Source organism: Populus alba, chromosome 2 (assembly GCF_005239225.2).
Source record: "Populus alba chromosome 2, ASM523922v2, whole genome shotgun sequence".
NCBI classification, from domain to species: Eukaryota; Viridiplantae; Streptophyta; class Magnoliopsida; order Malpighiales; family Salicaceae; genus Populus; species Populus alba.
In genome coordinates, this window is record NC_133285.1 from 6,278,380 (window position 1) to 6,297,970 (window position 19,591).

Below are 19,591 nucleotides of genomic sequence, written 5' to 3' on the forward strand. Positions count from 1 at the left end.
ATCAGAGTCGCAATATACTTCTAATTAAAAAGGACTTGAGTGAGAAAGATAAATGCCTTGTCTTGGTGTTGTCATTAGATATCTTAGAACCCGTATGACTACATTAAGATAAGGTCTACAAGGATCTTGAAGAAATTGACTAAGAACTTACACCAATTAAGACAAATTTTTCCTAGTAATAGTAAGCTAAAACAAGCACCCCACAAGACAACAATATTTAGTAGGGTCAACAATAGGAGAATCAAAATCCGCTACTAAATAATGCTTTTATTCCATGAGAAAAAGGGAGTAGTTTGGCTACCAACATTCTTGTTTTTTGAAGGATATATAAGGTATATTTATGTTGGCTAATGACAATACCTTTTGGTGAGCAAGCTACTCCAAGATCGAGAAAGTACTTATAAGATCCAAGGTTTTTTTTTATGTGGAATTGCCCATAAAGATAATGTTTAAGTTCAACAATACAAGAAGAGTTGTTTCCTGCAATGATAACATCATCATCATAGATGAGTACACCAGTAAAATTATCCAGAAGTAAAGAGAAAATGGTCAACATTAGATTGCTAGAAACCAATAAAAAGTATTGGAGATATGAAATTTTTAAACCATTGTCGAGATGTTTGTTTGAGTCTATATAAGGAATTGCAAAGCTTACAAACTTGAGTATCACTTGAATGATAGAATCATTGAGGGATTATCATATAAATTTATTCATCTAGATCACCATATAAGAAGGCATTATACATGTCTAATTGGTGCAAATCCCATCTCTGAATGGCAATTACTGTAAACAAACAACAAATTATGGTGAGTTTGGAAATGGTAGAAAAAGTATATATGTAACTTATTCCTTCAACTTGAGCGAATCCTTTAATGAGTAAATGAGACTTGAGTTACTCTATGGTACCATTTGCTTTATATTTAATTTTACACACCTATTTTGAGTCAATTGCTCGTTTATTTGGAGGCAAATATTCAAAAGTCCAAGTTTGGTTACTTTCTAATGCTTTGATTATTTTTTTTCAAAGCTTTTTTTCATTGAGCATATTTAACTACACAAGATAAAAAAGAAGGCTCATATATGGAAAATATGGTTGATATATAAGTTTTGTGTGGAGACAATAAACTATAATAAAAGAAACAACATTGAAAAGAGGATATAAGATACTTAAATTTATAGTTGAAAGTGGTTTGATATTCAGTTTTAAAGGAGTTCAAATATCTTAAACAAAACCTTCAAGTTTTGTAGAGATTTAGCATGAGCATTGGTTCAAGTGGAGGTGCATGATTTAAAGTTAAAGATTAAATATTATTCTTTTCTACCAAAGGTATTTGTATGTTGTGAATTATTCACATGGCTAATGGGTTCTATATGGAAATCATACAATGAAAGAGACAAGACAGCTTGGGTATTATTGAGAGGTTTATGGTTTTCATAAGAAAATACTTGTTCATGAAATAACACATAATGAAAATAAAGAATGTTTTATTTTTAACTAATAAACCTTATATATGCATTACCTATAGAATAGCCAAGGAATATATATCTTAATATATGAGCAGTAAATTTATCACAAAGTGCAGAATGATTGTGAGCATAGCATAAAGAACTAAAAACATGATGTTCATACTTAGGTGTCTTGCCAAAAAAATACCTCATAAGAGGTCTTACCAAATAAGAGAAGAGGTGGGGTGAGGTTTATCAAGTAAACTATGGTAAGAACATATTCCCCCCTGGAACATGAGTGGATGATGATATCGGAAGTGTAAAGCCCTACCCCATTTTATTAAGGTGTATAGACACAGGATGTCTGCAACTCAATTCCATTTAAGAAATAATTTTTTTTTATAATATTAGAGGTAAATTCACTTCCATTTTAACTTTTGAACAACATAATTAAATTGAGTTTCATCATATTGTAAAACAAAGTAAGGTAGACAAAAGTTTCAGGTTTGTTTCTCATAAGATATACATAGGTACATTTACAAAAACCATCAATTATAGTCAAGAAATTATATGCTCCACTTAAAAAGGGTATGGCATAATAACCCTATATATCACAATGGATTAAAGCAAAACAATAAGAGGTTTTATTACCACTTAAAAAGAAAAGTAAATGAGTTTTCTTAGACTTATGACAAACATCACAAATAAGATTAAATGGTAATTAAAGTCTAAGCCAACAATTCACTTTAAATGTGGAACAGAAACATGACCGAGACCCATATGCTAAAGGTTTGTAGATGTATTATTTCATGTTAAACATGCTAAAGAGTTCTTAAAAAAACATTAGTAGACTCCATCTTGAAGTTTAGCCAAGCCAATTACTTTCCTAGTTTTCAGGTCCTTAAAACACAAAACTCAAGAAAAAAAATAATAACACAACTCGAGTTTTTGGCAATTTTTCCAATAGGTTACATATGAGGTTTTGAACATAAAAAAACTTTTAAAAAGGTTTGAGATTAGGTAGCAAGGTTGTGCTACCAACATGAGTAATGGGTAATCCATTTCCATTAAAAATCTTAATTGGTGTTCGATTGCGAACTGGTTATATATTATCTAATAGAGTTTTTTTATCAAACCATATGATTAAAGGCTCCATTGTCAATAATCCAAGTATAAGTTGAAGAGTTTTTCTTACTAGCATGATTAGCTAAACTCAAGGAATTGCTATTAAGAAATTGCATTATCTGGATCCATAGTGAGTCTAAATATAGGTGAAAAACATGTCTCACTTGATGTAGAAATATTATTTGGCATGACAATATAGGCTAAATTGTTCTTACTTGATGATGTCTTCATATATTTTGTATGTTCATTCCTTTTATTTTGCTCTATCTCGCGACTTTATTTTCAAGTTAGTGGATATACCAGTTTGTAACATTTTTTTTTTGTATGACATGTATAATTACAATGCTCGCATTACAACTTTCATTTATCTTTAACGTGTCCTGAATTTATTTTCAAGGTCAATAGCTTCTATGTTTGAGGCACGTCTTATCAAAGAAATAGTCTCAGTTTTAAAGTTTTTATTTAATCCAAGAAAAAAAATTGATGTTGCCACCTTTTGCTATTTTGTCAAATAGCTGAAGTTCATCCTTAGTAAGGTTCATGGACTCATGTGGTAATACCCACCCTAATGTCCTACCAAAACTTTTTTGTTCTCTGTGTACACGACGCTATCATGAAAGTCACAGGGTAATTAAAGACCCGGGATATACCACAACTTTCATTGAATTGCACTTTTTTCAAATAGAAAAATCTAGAGAGTATAAGGTTTGGTTTTGCAAGTGTTCCATCAACAAAAAAGATTTTTTTTTTCTTAGCATGAATAGCGTTTTTCATTACTCTTCTCCATGTAGGATATATATTTCTATTAAGAACACATGTAACAAATATAGTGTCTGAATTGTCTAAAAGATGCAAGTAACAATGAGAGTTAGTATTAATAAAAGTTTGTGTTTGGAAATCAACAAAGGTTTGTGACTAATTTTCTCTCCCTCTTAGAAGTGTGTATATATAAAAGCAAGACTAATGAAAGTGTGTATGTATATTTTCTTCTCTGCACCAATAACTTTTTATGGTATCAGAGCCTAATAATGATATAAAGCAGTGACACCACCACACTCCAAACTATGGGAGAAAAAAATATTTGTGTGTGTTATATATATAACATGATTTTAGAAATTATATATGTAAAAAAAGAAAGAGACATTATGAAGAGGAAAGTGTTATGGCATGTACAATTAAAGAGAATCAAGAGAAAATTCAATAGAAATTTTCAATAGAAAGTGGTAATGTTTTGCACGAAATATTCAACTTAAAACAATGCTATAAATTATACTTAAATTAAATAAAAATATTTTAATTAGATCAATTGAATGTATAAGTGCATAATTTATTAACTACTATCTTAGTACAGTAAATTTCATTAAAATATCTTTCAAAATTGGAAGTTCTATCACTTAATATTCAACAAAAACAAAAATAAATCAGTTCCTAAAACTTTAATTCGTTTGGTTATCTTCGTAAAATGAAAGAATTTATTTGTTTTTTATTTGGATTAGAGCAACACAAGGAAAAGAATCAGTATACATCTTGCCAAATCAACAGGCTGGTTCGGATTGGAGAACAGAATTCTGCCTGTTAAAGTCTTGTCTGCAGAAAAAGGAACTTTTAGGCTATCTTAATAAGAATAGCTTAGAGCCCATTTGGTATTGTGCCTGGAAGGCATCTATAATGCTGTTAATGGTACAGAAAATTGCCTGCTAAAAGATGTCATTCAAGTTGTGTAATCAGGAACATTTGGGATAAATTGCTGGAAGAAGCTCTTCAAGACCCCCTAACTTAAGAATTTATGTTACTGATATTGATGTAAAGTCGAATATGCTGTTGCTTTTTGAGCTTGGTTTTTCTGCAGATGTTATTCTTTAGCTCTGCTTTTCTGTATTCAAAACTTGTTCCTTGTATCAGTAGGGAAATTCCATGGAGGATATCAGATGGAATTATTGCCGAAAACTCAAATGCAAGCATTGTATAAATTTCCAACTCAGTATGGACAGAAACCTATCCAAAACGAACTCTTAATGGATAACCATCAACCGAAGCAAGGCATATAGCAGTACGCATGAGCACGATCAAGAACAACACAGCCAACCATTTAAGAAATGGATTGCGTAAAACCACTAGCAATGGCAACATAAGAGAATGAAATTAGTTATACCCCAACCTTCACAGGAAGCGAGAAAGAGGACGTTGAGTCTGTAACTTGAACAACTTCATACCAATAATTAAACAGAATTTTATAAAATGGGAGAGATGTTTCCAAGTAGAAAACTAAAATTGAAGGAAATTGTTGCAAAGAAACAGGTCAAAGTAGTAGAACAAAAATAGTAAGACGGGAATAAAAATCTAAATATGCCAGCCCCTGCTGCTACACATAGGAGATGTAAGAAAAAGAGCAAGTTGTATTATTTCACTGGGTTTCAGCGCACATCTGGCATGTGGTTGCGGTCCTGGGATTGGCATATGTGCAGTGCTGACAAGTCCAAGCTCCTCGATCACATGCCTCGCATGTCTCTGCTGAACCCGGATTCATGTAAGAACAAAACTCACAAGACCATTCACCCTGAGGTGTCAAATTGTCAGCAGTTCTCCTCTTTGTTTGAGTTGTAATCTCAGGTGCAGCACCCATTGTTTTTTTGGGTGCTTTTGTATTGTTTGGATTTGCAGAAGTCCTTGTTATAGCTGTGTAGAGATTCGAGGACCTGTCTTCAGGAGTTGTCATTCTGTTGCAGGTCTCGCCTGCTGGAACTTTTAGTCTTCTGCAGATCGAGGTTTTTTGTTGCTTCGAGGAGCTAGCCACGTCTGATAGTCCATTCTCTAATGCTGTAACCAAATTCTTAAAGTAATTTTTGGTCACTCCTGTCAGCTGGATTAAATTCAACCGAAAGTCATCGAAACTGTCAGAAAGTTCATCAGGATCAATAAATATCTTAAGTTCCCTCTCTGCACAATCATGAAACCTTTCTAAACTGGATTCCGCCTGCCCTTGCAAGTACTCGAATAATTTTGCCTTGGCATCGTCATCGTCCGCTAGGTAATACCCGTATGCATAGGTCCATTTCAGCACCCGTCGACATTCAACTATCTGCTGCCAGGCCTCGGTCAAGAATTCAAGCTGAGTCTCAGGTTGGCCATAGAGTTTCGAGATCTCCTTTAGATGATTGTTCCGCACCTTTCCCAAGTCTGTCAAAGCAATTTGCCTCGACTTTTCATTGGCTGCCCAGCGATCATAATAATGTTGGTATTTAAGCAACTCTTGCCGCAATGGACTGGTTTCCTCAGGCTGAGGATTTCCAACATACCTATTGCAAGAACCACCATAACCATGAACAGACCAGTCTTTAAGGCATATCCAGCAAAACATATGATAACAAGGAGTTGTGCATGACATGCGCATGCATCCCGCATTCTTCTCAATCGGTCTCTGGCACATGGGACAAGGCTTGGTATAAGCTTTCTTCCACGTCTCATTTTGAGAGTCTGAACTGTTCTTCAAATTCCATTTTTCCACAGTATCACATCCTACTGGTCGATGTCTTTCCTCACAACAATTAAAGCAAAATGAATGAGAGCACACGCAAGTAACATCAAAGTCTCCATCGCAGCCGACAAAATCAATAGCATAATCACAACCTGGAGCAGGACACCACTTTCTCCTCTTGTTGCTTTCTACATAAGACCTAGCAAGGTAACGATAGTACTTTTTCCTATCTTCTTCGAACCCCAATTCGTTAATAACATCATCACCAACAGCAGCAGCACATGTTGGTTCAGGACACCTTAGAACCAAACATCCAGGACCATCATTGATGTTTGTGTGAATGTAAAGTCCCCAGCATTCAGAACAAAAAGGGTGACCACAAGTGACAGATTTAATGAAATCTTGACTATAAGATTCAAAACAGATCCCACAAGTCAGATCATCATAACTGACTTGTTTTTCTTCCGGCTTCTCCAGCAACAAGCCTACCTTTTTACGGACTCCGAATTCGTCAACAAACCACGCATCATGTACTTTACAAACATTCCAATTGTAGTGACGAAGTAGAAGACTTGCCTCGAGTTTCGATATTGAGAGTACATCAGATAACCCTGTGATCTCATGCTCGATACATCGGCAAATATCGGCCTCTTTCAAGACGGTGAAGCTTGTTTCACTGGAGTCAGTATCGTCATCACTGGAGTAATCCGTGGGTGAGTAGTCATCGATATCATCAAACTCGTTCATGTCAGCCATGTTGACAGAAACTCTGAGACCGCAAAGCTTTGTTCAACAGGGGATTTGTACAGGGTATATCCTCTACCAGGAGTAAAAGCCGTCTGTATTCTGCAGGGCGTAAGTCAGCTGTTTATCTTTATACAAATAACCTAGGAGAACCCGAAACCAGGACGGAGAGAGGGTTTTGTTTAGTCTCCTATTATTACTAAGTCGTTAGACTAGCGTGTGCAAATTGCAAAACTGAAAGACTAAGTCTCCTCTTTGAATATATATATATATAACAAAAAAGGAATAGTGATGGGTTTTTTTATTAATAATAAACCCAATTTATATGTAAATATCAATCAATTTATATTTTGATAAATAACTTTAATAGGGTAATTTAATTATTTAGATTCTCGTCTAATTACATCAACGGAAACAACCCGGAACATCTCCCATGTTTGGGCCTATATTCAATTAAACCCAAACTCACTCGTTTTTTTTTTTCTTTTTTAGTTGTTTAAAGATTGCAGTACCCCCGCATTTCATGATTTTTTGAAAGTTATTTTTTATTTAAAATTATTTATTTAAAATATTTTCAGATTGTTTTGAAATCAAAAATAACTTTTTTAAAATAAAAAAATTATTTTAATATATTTCAAAATAAAAAACAATTTAAAAAAACAACTAACCACCCACCAAACTAGGAAGTTTTCCAAAGGAATGAGGCTGTCTCTTTGCATCATATACTGGGAAAGGGAGGCTAAATGGCTGTCTAATTTCCCACCCGTTATGGTTGGCGTTTCGACTTGTGACCAAAGAAATGAAATTCAAGATAGAGAAGTAACATTACAAGGAGTCAGACTCATGTCTCCAAATTGGATCCTTTTACAGTGCACCAGGAACAAAGTTCCTCTCAACCCGGTTCAATTACAGACTCCCAGTTCAACTCAAGACTCTGAAATTGGCGAATGAATCGAATATAGGGAAAACTTCGGGAAAAACAAAAAGAATGATTACTGTATGTTAGCATAGACCTATTTAAGAAGTTAAAAATTATACAGCAGAACACTCTTTACAAAGTTCACATGGACGCCAGAAGCTCTCTCATTTCTGACACGGAAGGGATGCTTTCATTGGGATAGATCTTGGCAACTAGTTGTACACAACTCTCATACTTGTCCAAGAAATCCTTCTGTCAAATTAAGATAAAAGGTACTTTAACCTTTCAGCTAATATTTTGAGGCAAAACAAAGTTTTAATTGCTTCACCATGAAGCAGAGCACAAACTGTTTGCAACAAGGGGAAGAAAAAAAAGACTCATGTAGCCCAGCATCAACTAGTTGCAGAATGAGGAATGATCTTCAAAGGTAAGGAAAGGAAAGAAAATAGAAGGACCAATAGCGTTCCCCTGTTTGGATGTGCAAGGGAAACACAGCAGATGAGAAGGGAATGCGGGAGTTCATAAATATAAGATCAATTACTATATTATAAAACTATTCTTAACGCGGGGAACAATTCCTCTTTAATTTCATGCTAAAGGTATTTGTTTCATTGAAGAATCTTAACAACCCTCAACAACCGCAGTGGGAGATTGATGATTTCTACTATTTGAGGGTTTTCTACCCTCAAAGTGCCCACCTTCCTCTATCAAAAATGAGAATCAAAAAAGGTTTGGGGGTTCTAAACCCACCTTTCCCTTCCATTACCCCCAAAACCCCTAAAGAATTTAAATTGAGTTTCCATTTTTAGGTTAATAAATGCTTTGCCCGTGACTCAAATTCCTTGGCAGGTTACTTCATGCTTTGCTCATAACTCAAATTCTTTGTTGATCAAGAAATTTGCAATGTTCAAACACCCATTACTTACCAACTAACTTTCAAGAAACATTCAAGACAGAATCCTGATATTAAGGAAGTGAATTACCTTGCACTTATCCCACAAAGAAGGCAACAGTTCTTCTGAAGTTAAGTTCTTCTGTAACCTCTTATACATTGCACTAATAGACTTGTCAACCTGTTGCAGAACAACCATGTTATTACAACACTAGCTTTGAAACCAGACTCCGGAGACAAACAGACTATTGTGAATGCATTAACGACTTACCCCAGATAAAGTAGATTTTAACATCTTCCGGAGATCCATTTTTGACAATCCAAGCTGGAAAGGGATCTAAAAGGAACAAAATAAAAGGCAACGACATTTCAGTGTTTAAACAATTTGAACTGACACTTCATAAACCTTAGAGAAATATTGACAGTGATGTGAAAGTATGACTTCTAGCAGTTCTTTGCTGGCATCATGTTAATATCAATCGCATCCATATAACTGGCAAAAAAAACAGCAATTCTTAAGCTAACCAGCCTAGACTTGTAGAATTGCACACCAATATTTGATTATGGCTGCAGGGCACACAGGTTGCCCAACAAACAAGGCAAAAAGAAAAGGAGAAAAGATTTAAAAAGTCATGGTTTCATTCTGTTTATCATTGTTTTGATGAATGAATTAGTATCTTCTATCTTAATGCGAATCATGTAAAAAATACAAACAAAGAAACAAAGAAAAGAAAAGGAGGTATCACACTATATCCTATCTTCAATAGAAGTTCATAACAAACTCTGGGAAGCTAATATGGTGGGGTGTTCTTCTAATCAACAACCATGGATGTCATTTGATCATCCCAAACTAACCTCTTCTGGTGTTATGGTGAACATCAAATCCTCAATCTTGCGAGTAAACTGGAAAAGTTTTTCAAATTGCTGCAGAAAGCAAACTTAATGAGGAAAAGAACCTTCAAAATATTAAGGTTAAACTCATCGAGAGTTCAGCAAATATTTGCAACCAGAAAGACCACATTGCAATAATAGACCCACAAAAAAGAACCCGGAATAGGATTGCTTACATAGAGAATAATCATGCTGATATGACGTGTACAAGCTTGTTCATAAGCTTCGCTTGCCTGGTGATAAAATTTGGCTAAAGTTGGCACAACATTGGCAAGGTCATACAAGCTGCAAGCAACTGTTTCTAATCAGCAGGCTTGTTGATGAAGAAGAAATATTTTTTTTTTTTCCCAGAATCAGGATTATTCAAAGAACTTGGGGAAGATTCCAAGATATGAGAGGAAAGACAAAAAAGAATACCTATTTTGAAATGCAGCATAGTTTTCTAAAAGGAAAACATCTGCATATTTTGGATCTGTTTGTGCAATTTTCTCCAAAGTCACAAACATTATGCTAACCTGTCAAATAACCTCCCAGATGTAAAACTCACTTGTACTAAATAGGGGGGCAATAAAAAATTATACCAAACTGTCTGACAAAAAGCAAAAAAAAAAAAAAAACCGTTTAAGAAAAGACTACTCACAAATTTTGTGTGCGCTTGATCAACCAAATCCCTAGATTGTCCCTGGATATACTGCTCCATACGAGTTGCAAGAGTTGCAAATCTATGCAAGACAAGGTTGAGTCATTTCATAAGATGCAAAATCAAACTTTGACCAATGTTACATACACAGTTCATAAAGCATGGAACAAAAGAGCTTGTCATTGCACGTAATGCATAAACTTGCAAAATTATTGCCAAGTTTAGGTATTATTAGTTTAATATTAGTTTAAAATACAGCTCCAGTTGTCAATCATAAACCTAAGCAGGCAAGCATATCCTATCTCAAACTCAGTAAAATATGCAAGTCAATTATAGCCATATGCAAGTCAATTATAGCCACTGGCAAGAGGTAAGTGTCATACTTGAGTAGTGAACACAGAAGCTATGAGCAAAATAAAAACAGTTCTTATCAGATTGTCAAGTGGAACAACTATCATTAAAGTAGTGTATTCTGATCATTTCACAGCAAATGTTAGCTCGATGGTCCGTGTCTGTTAGTGTGCACATTTATAATCTTCTTAGGACATATTATACACTTGCATCTTAACTTGACTGAAAAGATGCAAGTTCACCCAGAACAACATGAGTCAAGTTCACCCAGATCTGAATTACCTTGAGATGTAGGATAAAACCCCCATCTGCCGCACATTACGCTCATTTCTTTCAATTTGGTGGCAAGCTTCATCAACAAACTGCAATATAGATATCCAGGTAAACAAGCTAGTTCAAGAAGCTTGGAATATGTATGGATATCACTTAGTTTATGTTAAATGTTAAGCACATACACGAGTGAATTGCACAGAAATTCTGGACTCTAGGTCACCAAGCAAGAGACGCACAAATCCTGCAGCATCAGCTTTCTGACCAGAGAGATAGCGCTCTGTAATCCCATGCATTGATATGCAGCGCAGAGGATCTATCTTGTATGCCCAATCAACCACAGCATAAAAATCTTCCTAAAAATTCATAACCCTCCACAAGTTAGCACTGAGAGATTATAGTAGTATTGAAAATTAAGTGATGCACTCAAATACACCTAGCTAATAAACAATAAAATAACAATAAAAAGAGGATGAGGGGAGGATGCTGTGAAACACCAAATAACAATAAGAAAAGTTTGAGCAGCACATACATGCATTCATTCAAAAAATACACATGCATATTCAAGGGTATAGATCTAAAACATGTGTAAGTATGCATGCAAGAATGCATACACGCATATAAGGAACAATGCAATGTAGACATTACTTGGATTCCATTAAGCAAATCCTGAAGAGATTCATTTAGTGCTGCCAGATCTGCAGAATTTTTACCTACAAAATCACATTTTAACTTCTAGAAATGAAAGTGGTTCCATATCAAACATCTATACAAATTGAAATGGAATAAGTGATCTAAGAAGCATTACCAGCTTTGCCATCATTCTCATCAATGTCCATGATACCCAAATCATCATTGTCATTGGCATCATTGTAACCACCTTTATTACCATTAGCTACACCTCCTGGGGGAACAAGTGCAGGAACCTCGAAGCACATGAAGTGTGCAAAAAAAGAACTCTGCAGTTTGAGTCACAAAGCAACATATCAATCATAGAAGAAGCAATAACATTAACAATTTCCAGCATATGCATGCAGAAAATTTAACCTCATCTACAAGGAGTGGGATAAATATTGTCAGCATTTTGGCATAAGCCTCAGAAACTGCAGATGTATCTGCATTATGTGAACTATGACTTGAGCCTGCAGAAGCTTCCAACCAGACAGTTGGATTTCTTGATGCTTTTGTACTGGCACGGAGCTCATTAGCAAATTCACGAGCCTGCAAATGAATGAGATAACTCTTAAAACTATATATTTGAAATACAATGCAAACAAAAATAATAATAACAAAAAAATATATAATAACAGAACAAACTAAGTGAAAATGGCACCACTAAAAACAAATAAAATCATAAACAGTGAAGTAAAAACTACATGTTTGGTCAACGAAAAGACTGTGGCCTGACCTCCCGACGAAGAAGCAGATTAAGGGAGCTACAATATGCTTTCCTCAAAGGACCCAAGCAATTCTTATCAAGACTCTGACAACAGAAACAGGGAATTATTAGTTAAAGAAAAAATTTGAGAGACTGAACACATGTAAACTTTTGAGATTTATGACAAAGGTTTGTAATAAACCTTTAGATGCTGTAGAAGGCGAGCGTATGTCCTGCATTTGTACCTTAAGTCAGCATGGTCAGGCCTCTTTAACTGTCCACGCTGTTTCATGCAAAGTACACAAGCAAATATTAGAATTCCAAGACCCAATACTTGTCCTTGTAATCTGTATGAAAACAACAGAAAGCTGAAAGTACTTGTGAAAAGTAACTCTTGTCACTTATCATGAAATCCACCAAACTTGCAAAGTAGTTCCTCAAGAACTCAGAAGCTCTCCTGACAAACATAGTTTTTAATTTTTCAAGTTCTGTGCACTTTTCTTTAACCTGTAAGAACATAATCCACTGTTTTAGAAAGAGACAATACACTAAATATACTCACGTTAACAGATAACTCCATCATCTAGCTCCATCCTAAAATCTGAATTCAGAAGATATATATATATATATATCCAACTGATTAGAGTCATTCAATTCATGTTCTTGGGCTTTCATAGGAAAACATAAAGATCATGTCATTGACAATTGAAAAGAGAATTGTCATGTATGGGTACCATGTATTCAGGATACCATTTAGACATTGATGACTAATCAGCAAAAAAAAAATAATGGAAAAAAAGCCATACATCTATATGCATAACTGAATATTCTCTCACAATCATTTTAATTATCATTTTGTAGGTAGAAAAAATCAGGGAGAAGAAAGTGGCACAGAGCATACAGCACGCATATTTGCATAGCTTGGATCCAAATTAGGTACTTGAAGTCCACGTAAAGCACCAGTTAACCACTCACATGCTTCAATGTTTTGAAGCATGTGAGCCTCATCAAATGAACCTCCTGTTAGACATGCAGCATACTACAACCAACATAGCGTGATTAGAGGATGGGAAATTTCAACACATTGCCATAAAAGTGATAAGTTGACATGAAAGTGACAAAAAACATACTTCAGAAGGGACCCGCAGTCGTTCAAGTAGCTTATCAAGTTCTTCAATGAGTGATACATTATTTACAGACTGCATCTCCAATTTGTTATTGCGGGTTTCTATCTGGATATCATAAAATGAATAATCATACAGCTGCAGAGAAAGATGTAATGCATGTGTTTGAATATATGTATAGATCCATAATGTATGTCATACTAGGAAATTTGAGATATTCATTTGAACCAGACTTGCAAAAGTAATGAAAACATTAAGATGCAAGTTGAAAACTTTCTTCTTACAGCCTACACATTTTTTTCCTAATATACCAACATGGCATGTACAACAAAAATGTGGGGAATCAGGAGAAATGCCATAGCAACCCTAATTAGGAACAGTTCAATGTCAGCAAGCACTTACTGATTCAATGCCTTCTCTCATATGTCTAAGTTTCACGTTGAAAATGCCTAACCACTCATCCATGTCATCAACACAACATGTTGCAGCTTCAAGCCCTTGCAACACCTGAAAGGGCCAAATATCAATTCAGACTAGCAAGAGCTGCCACTATTACACAACTCCACAGGATGTGGCGAAGCACACAATGGACTAATGAACAAGCTTAATCTTCAGAAAGTATAATACACATCAAGAGGTAAAGTGAAAAAAACCTCTGCTAGAGAGAAACTGCAATAAACCCATACACAAAATCACAGCCTTTGTGGAGCTACCTCTTCTATTAAAGGTTCACTTTCTAAAATGGCATGCACATTTGCAGCTTCCAGAGCAAGAAGCTCACGCTTCAACCTTTCTGAAAACACCTCTGCTTCACCAATACCCATTAAATAACTGCATGGTATTGTATAATTGAAGGAATCAAATGGGTTAAAAAAAAAACAAAAGGTGGCACAAAAGAGTTACAATTGTTTGTCATTATTTTCATACAGGAGATGTCTTCAATTCCAAGAAAAAAAATCATGTTTAGCATTAACAAAAAAAAGGGACAGGCAGACTTTCACAGTAACCTTAAATGAGAATGCTATTTTGGTTGTGTTGTGAGATCAAGGAGGATTATTATGAAAAAATTATAGGTAGCTTCAACACAAACAGAAGTCAAATGGATGGGGGTCATAGCCAGCATGGGCCATTTATTGCACAGTAACAAGCAATTTTCTGATGTAAATCAAGTTTGGATTTTTTAAATGAAAACTTTGGAAGTTTTTCAAACAAATGAAAACTCTAGGGATGGATCCCCTCCCTGTGTAATGAAACTTTCAAGAGTGAAAGTGTAGCCTGTAAATCATGGGTAAATTAAAGGATGTTTGCATATAAGTCAGAAACCAAGGCACCTCAATGAAAAATATTCAGACAAACAGACTGAAAACATGCTGTTTATATTCCTTTTCTCCTTTTGCTAAAACCTTTTCGAGAATAGTGCTATTTAGCCAAAAATATGTGTCAACTCTCAACCTGACTGAAAAGCTTTGCAGTAATGAAAGGAAAGACTTACTTGCCAAGAAGAGCCTCCATGTCCTCCTCCTCCGCTTGGGAGACAAGTTCTCTTTCAACAGTCACTTTCAAGTCACTTTCTGTGGCAGTAGCTGCAACAGGCACTCCATCTTGCTGATTCATTTGCTTGGGAACTGTGGGTGTATTTTCCTTTTTTGAAGTAATAAATCATAATTAGTTAGAGAACAAAGTCATGCACCATGATCTAAGATAACCAAGCACTTCATTAACTGAGTTCAGGCTGCATACTGTTGAGACCAGCGTGGACTTCAATTCAATCTCACCAAAGAACACCCAAAATGTGAAATATTGTTATCCCAATTTGATTATAGATTATGGCATTCAAAACACAGTTTCCAGAAGGTTGATTCACAGAAAAATGACTAGCAGCATTACTGATTCAATGAACAAGAAAACTGAAAAGTGCACTTCAAGTAGGATAATCATATACAATGATAAAATTCTATAATACTCAAGATGGAGAAGTAGCCAATCATAACTCTTAAAACAGATAAATAGAGAAGTAGAAAACCATCAATCACACCTTAGCCCAAAGTGCCATCTCCACAACATCTATGCCAACAACTTTTGGAAGACGGCCGAGGACATCTTTGCAGATGTTTAAGATGCAAAATAAAAGGCGGTTCCTACAACAAAAAAAAAGAAAAGAAAAAGAAATGTGCTAGCTAGTTAGAAAAATAAGTTCGAAAAAAATCAGTATTAATCTTGAATTGTTTAATCATTCCTCCTTAAGTGTTAAAAAAAAAAAAAAAAAAAAAAAAAAAAAACAGAGAGAGAGCAGAAGATGAAGTGGGTGATGAAACAACATTGCTTACCTATCATCAATATTGCGCATAGTCCATTGCGGTGGAGTAACACTCTGGCTTCTAAGGTTATCAAATCCCTGTAAGAAGTTCAGTCAGAAAAGGAAAATAAAAAAGTTTCTCATTGTCTCCAGAAGTGCTTCTTTAATCCAGATAGTGGGTAAACAAGAAGCACTGATGCAATAAATGCTGAAGCATACCAGAGTAAACGAGCATCCACTGGGATCATTAGCAATAACCTCCACTTTGGAAAGATGATTGAGTTTGTATAACTTTGCTGGCTGCATAATCAAGTGAATACACGAGCTTAAGACATGCATTTAAGGTTTTGAATTAAATCAGTAAAGATGGCATCACATACAACATTTCTATGTGAGAAGTTAAATTAATTTCTGATCCAAAACAGAATAGGGTTCACAAATTTATATCACCTCAACCCAACAGCATAAGAAATGTAAAACAGACAATTTTTTTTCTTAAAAGTGAACATTACCTCAAGTACTCCTCCAGTTGAATATTTTAGCACTCGAAGAAAGGCTGTCGTCCTCTGACCCTTAGATTTTGCTGCAACAAAAAAACAGTCGCTTTCAATTCCACAACAGCTAAATGAAATTAAAATGAGAGAAAGTGGGGATTGGCTTTGGCTTACTGGAGAGAGCGAGAACCCTAGGTTTGGCCATGTGACGTCCTAATTTCCCAGATTTGCCCCAGATCCCATGGCTCTTGGCAACACGGATCGACAATACGATCTTCTGTTCTGTGCCTTCAATTGCTGCCTCGCAGGCTCTCCTTAGCTCCTCGTCATCTGCGCTCGATTTCGCCATTTCTCCCCTCCCCTCTTCTCGTTGATTTTACTTTCTTTCACTTGCTTAGCTCGCCACCCGGAGATTTTCCCGCTGATTAATTATTGTTTTGTTTTTAACACTAAGAAGAAGAAGAATTAATTGTGTTTGTTCTTCACACTCTAGGCATGGTACTACAGTTCTGTTCTCGCCTACTTTAGTGTTGGGTCCCATCACCAAGTCCCTTTGGGTTGGGCTTAGGTCCGACTGGGATAGATAAATTCCCTTGAGATATTTTTTAGGCGGATTTGATTGAATCCGATGTTTTGGGGTGGCGGAGCTGTGATGGATAGTGGACGTCCGTCAACAGACAACTCTTATTAATATTTACTAGTTCCGATCAACAGTCGATGTTAGATAAGCATTCCATTCATCCATTCTGTTTGCAAATGTGACTGAAAATGGTCAATTGATCATTATTTCTCCAATGCCTATGGAATTGCATCTTCTCTACCAAGCAAAAAAAAAAAAAAAAAACGTTTACATTTGACTTGTTAGAATACCATTCTAACGACTCTGCCTCATCCTGGAATATTTGTATGAGATCGATCTGGAAACCTAAGCTGAAGCTGAAGCTTCACATGGTATGTTCCACCGACGTCAGCGGGCTGTGGATCAGTCTGTGCAAAAACAGCGAGACCTCGAGCAAATGCGAATGACCCAGTTCCACCAACCACCGTGAGTTCTTCTCTGTCTTTATGCTCTACATGCTTGGCCTGCACACTGAGGCTGCCTGAGTAATCAGGTGTATCAAATGTGAGGTAGATAATATTGAAACCTGAATACGCAAAATGTTCTATTGGAATTATGAAGCCTTGAGCTTTTCCTATGACCCGTGAAGTGTTTTCAAGCCCTTCTGTGAGCTTACGATGAAAGACGAATGCTCCAGCTTCGGATCTTACCGCTGGCTGAACGTCAGAACTCGAGATTTGAGGTTGCTGGATGTACAATGACAGGGCCAGCCAAGGCCTTGTCGAGTTATCTGAATGATTTTTATCATGAGGGACTGGTGAGATCAAAGCCAGGAGGAGGACTGTCAGTAATGCTAAAGAAACTGCAGTGCAGAGTATGATCCGACACCGCATCATGCACGCAACCTTCTTGGCTCTTTGAAATATGTTAGCCTTGAATGTGCTCTTAAGAGGACCTGTCTGAAGCATGCCTTGATTTGGAAGATGCAGCTCCTTATCACAGATTTTGTAGCCACCTAATCCACATCTTCAGACCCGTTCCTAATCCAACATACCATGAATGTCGAGAGTACCAACTCCATTTGCGAGCTAACCAATACCTTTAAATATAATTAAAGAGCTAACATATTTCTGCTGGCTACGTTTTGATGAAGATTGTAAATTTTAATCTCCTAGCTTTTACCAGCTCAATGCACACAATCGAGTATATTCACTCTGGAGTTGAAGAAATGCGCAATGACAGAAGGAATGGTATTGCCATATGGATAAAGAACGAGTACACAAATTGTATACAATGCATGTTATTATCTTATCTAAAGGTTCGAATCTTGTGTATAAAAAGAAATTCTTATAAATAAAATTAATTATTAACACACTAAATTACATGCTTAAATCAACGTAGTCACAATGAAACATATTCATTGATTTTGCTTTGGTTTTTTTTTTTTCTTCATCGACTCAATCTTTTTTTTTTAGTTTTTTTTTATTTTTAATTTCATCCTTATATGTTATTTTAAAAATTATGATATATGATTTTTTTATTATTATTTTTTTGTTAGATTAAATATTAATCTCGTGAATTTAATTTTTTTTTTCACATTTCTAACCTTAAATATTAGATCTATTAAAAATAAAGTTTCATATTTCTTCTTTGTTAATTTTTATAGATACTTCTCAATCTCATAATTTAAATTGAAAATTTAATAAATTAACTCAAGATTGATTTATCTTTTTTTTATATTTTTTTTATGAAGTTATCTCAATCTCATTATCCAACTTTCAACATTCATTCTTTAATATTTAATATTAGATTGATTAGAAATTAGGGTTAGAAATTTTTTTTCAAATTTATTTATATTATGTTATTTTGATCTCATGAATCATTTTATAATTTAATATTTTTTAACTTGGACTGCATAATTGTTTTTAATTTTTTTTTTATGGAGTTGTTCTAATCTCATGACTTAGTATTTTTATTAGTTTCACCCTCCAATAATTTTATTTTTTTAAGTTATTCTATTTTTATGTTCAAATCACAAGTTCATAATTAAAATCATAAATTTAAACATATTAATCCAGATTAAATTCAATTTATCTTAAATTGAAATTATGGTAGAATATGGGCAATAGCTACTATAAAAAATAAAAAGAAACAAAGTAGAATAATAATGAAGAATCTTAAGCCATTATAAAAAGAATGATCAGGTTTGTTGTTATTTTTATTGATTGATACTTTCCTAAAATGAGAATTTTTGTTTTTTTAATGATAAGTTTATTTCTTACATCAATCTATCAAAACAATCCAAAATTATTTTATCTGCTTAACACCTTAAATACCAATTCAAAATTAAAAATACTTATTTAAAAAAAATAATACTGTTAAGATGTTTTTTTTTTAAATGGTTATTTTAAGGTAGTGTTTGGCTGTGCGTTTCAACCTGCATTTTGCTAAATTTAAAAAAAAAAAAATTAAAAATAGTTTGTATTTTTTAAATCATTTTGATGTACTAATGTTAAAAATAACTTTTAAAAATTAAAAAAGTATCATTAATATATATTTTAACATAAAAAACTATTTGAAAAGCAATCGCTACTTGGCAGAGCTAATTTTTTTCAATAACTGTTTTTAACGTAGGAAAACAATGATTACAGACGACACTGCACCCCAGAAGAACTTCCATTGAATGGTGTGCCAAGCGATACTGGTAAGTCCACATTCCCGTACAGGATTCTTGCCTCGAAGAAATAGCGTCTAGGGGAAGCTGACCACGGTCAATTCCACAAAAGTTATCCGTTTTACAGGGACCTTTGAGTCATTTCCTTGAGCATCGAGTCTCCATCCTCCTGGATGCACACAAGTTACAAACAAAAAACAAAAGGCTTGAAAGCAAGAAGACAAATAACTATACAAGGCAAAATGGGTTCACGGGGTGACCAGCTGTTCGTCATTTGCGTGTGCCCCCACTCCTTTCCAATCTCCTTGACAA

General features: G+C 34.9%; 3 protein-coding genes across 6 annotated transcripts; all 3 read right to left on the minus strand.

Annotated features, from left to right (window-relative positions):
* Positions 1–4,782: 4,782 nt before the first annotated feature.
* On the minus strand, positions 4,783–7,449 carry LOC118028098 (probable E3 ubiquitin-protein ligase ARI8). The gene has a single exon (XM_035031624.2). It carries the CDS (start codon positions 6,801–6,803, stop codon positions 4,977–4,979), a length of 1,827 nt encoding a protein of 608 aa, XP_034887515.1. The 5' UTR covers positions 6,804–7,449; the 3' UTR covers positions 4,783–4,976.
* A 127-nt stretch (positions 7,450–7,576) lies between these two features.
* Positions 7,577–16,545, minus strand: LOC118028096 (exocyst complex component SEC3A). 4 transcript variants are annotated; one of them, XM_035031622.2, is made up of 25 exons: positions 16,221–16,542; positions 16,065–16,135; positions 15,772–15,852; positions 15,584–15,651; positions 15,292–15,394; positions 14,749–14,897; positions 13,970–14,087; positions 13,659–13,763; positions 13,263–13,364; positions 13,034–13,171; positions 12,511–12,639; positions 12,335–12,415; positions 12,163–12,237; positions 11,802–11,975; positions 11,563–11,713; positions 11,403–11,467; positions 10,940–11,110; positions 10,767–10,846; positions 10,134–10,215; positions 9,911–10,008; positions 9,670–9,778; positions 9,458–9,526; positions 8,874–8,939; positions 8,694–8,783; positions 7,577–7,962 (listed from the first exon to the last, which is right to left on the minus strand). In XM_035031622.2, exons 1-25 carry the CDS (start codon positions 16,393–16,395, stop codon positions 7,852–7,854), a joined length of 2,661 nt encoding a protein of 886 aa, XP_034887513.1. In that variant the 5' UTR covers positions 16,396–16,542; the 3' UTR covers positions 7,577–7,851. The 4 variants fall into 4 exon arrangements, 3 of the variants coding, with proteins under 3 accessions (XP_034887513.1, XP_073263568.1, XP_034887514.1); XM_035031623.2 differs by lacking the exon at positions 7,577–7,962 and adding an exon at positions 7,982–8,178 and having other exon boundaries at positions 16,221–16,545; XM_073407467.1 differs by lacking the exon at positions 13,034–13,171.
* Positions 16,546–16,882: 337 nt separating this feature from the next.
* On the minus strand, positions 16,883–17,992 carry LOC118028099 (dirigent protein 8). The gene has a single exon (XM_035031625.2). It carries the CDS (start codon positions 17,571–17,573, stop codon positions 16,935–16,937), a length of 639 nt encoding a protein of 212 aa, XP_034887516.1. The 5' UTR covers positions 17,574–17,992; the 3' UTR covers positions 16,883–16,934.
* Between the last annotated feature and the right edge of the window lie 1,599 nt (positions 17,993–19,591).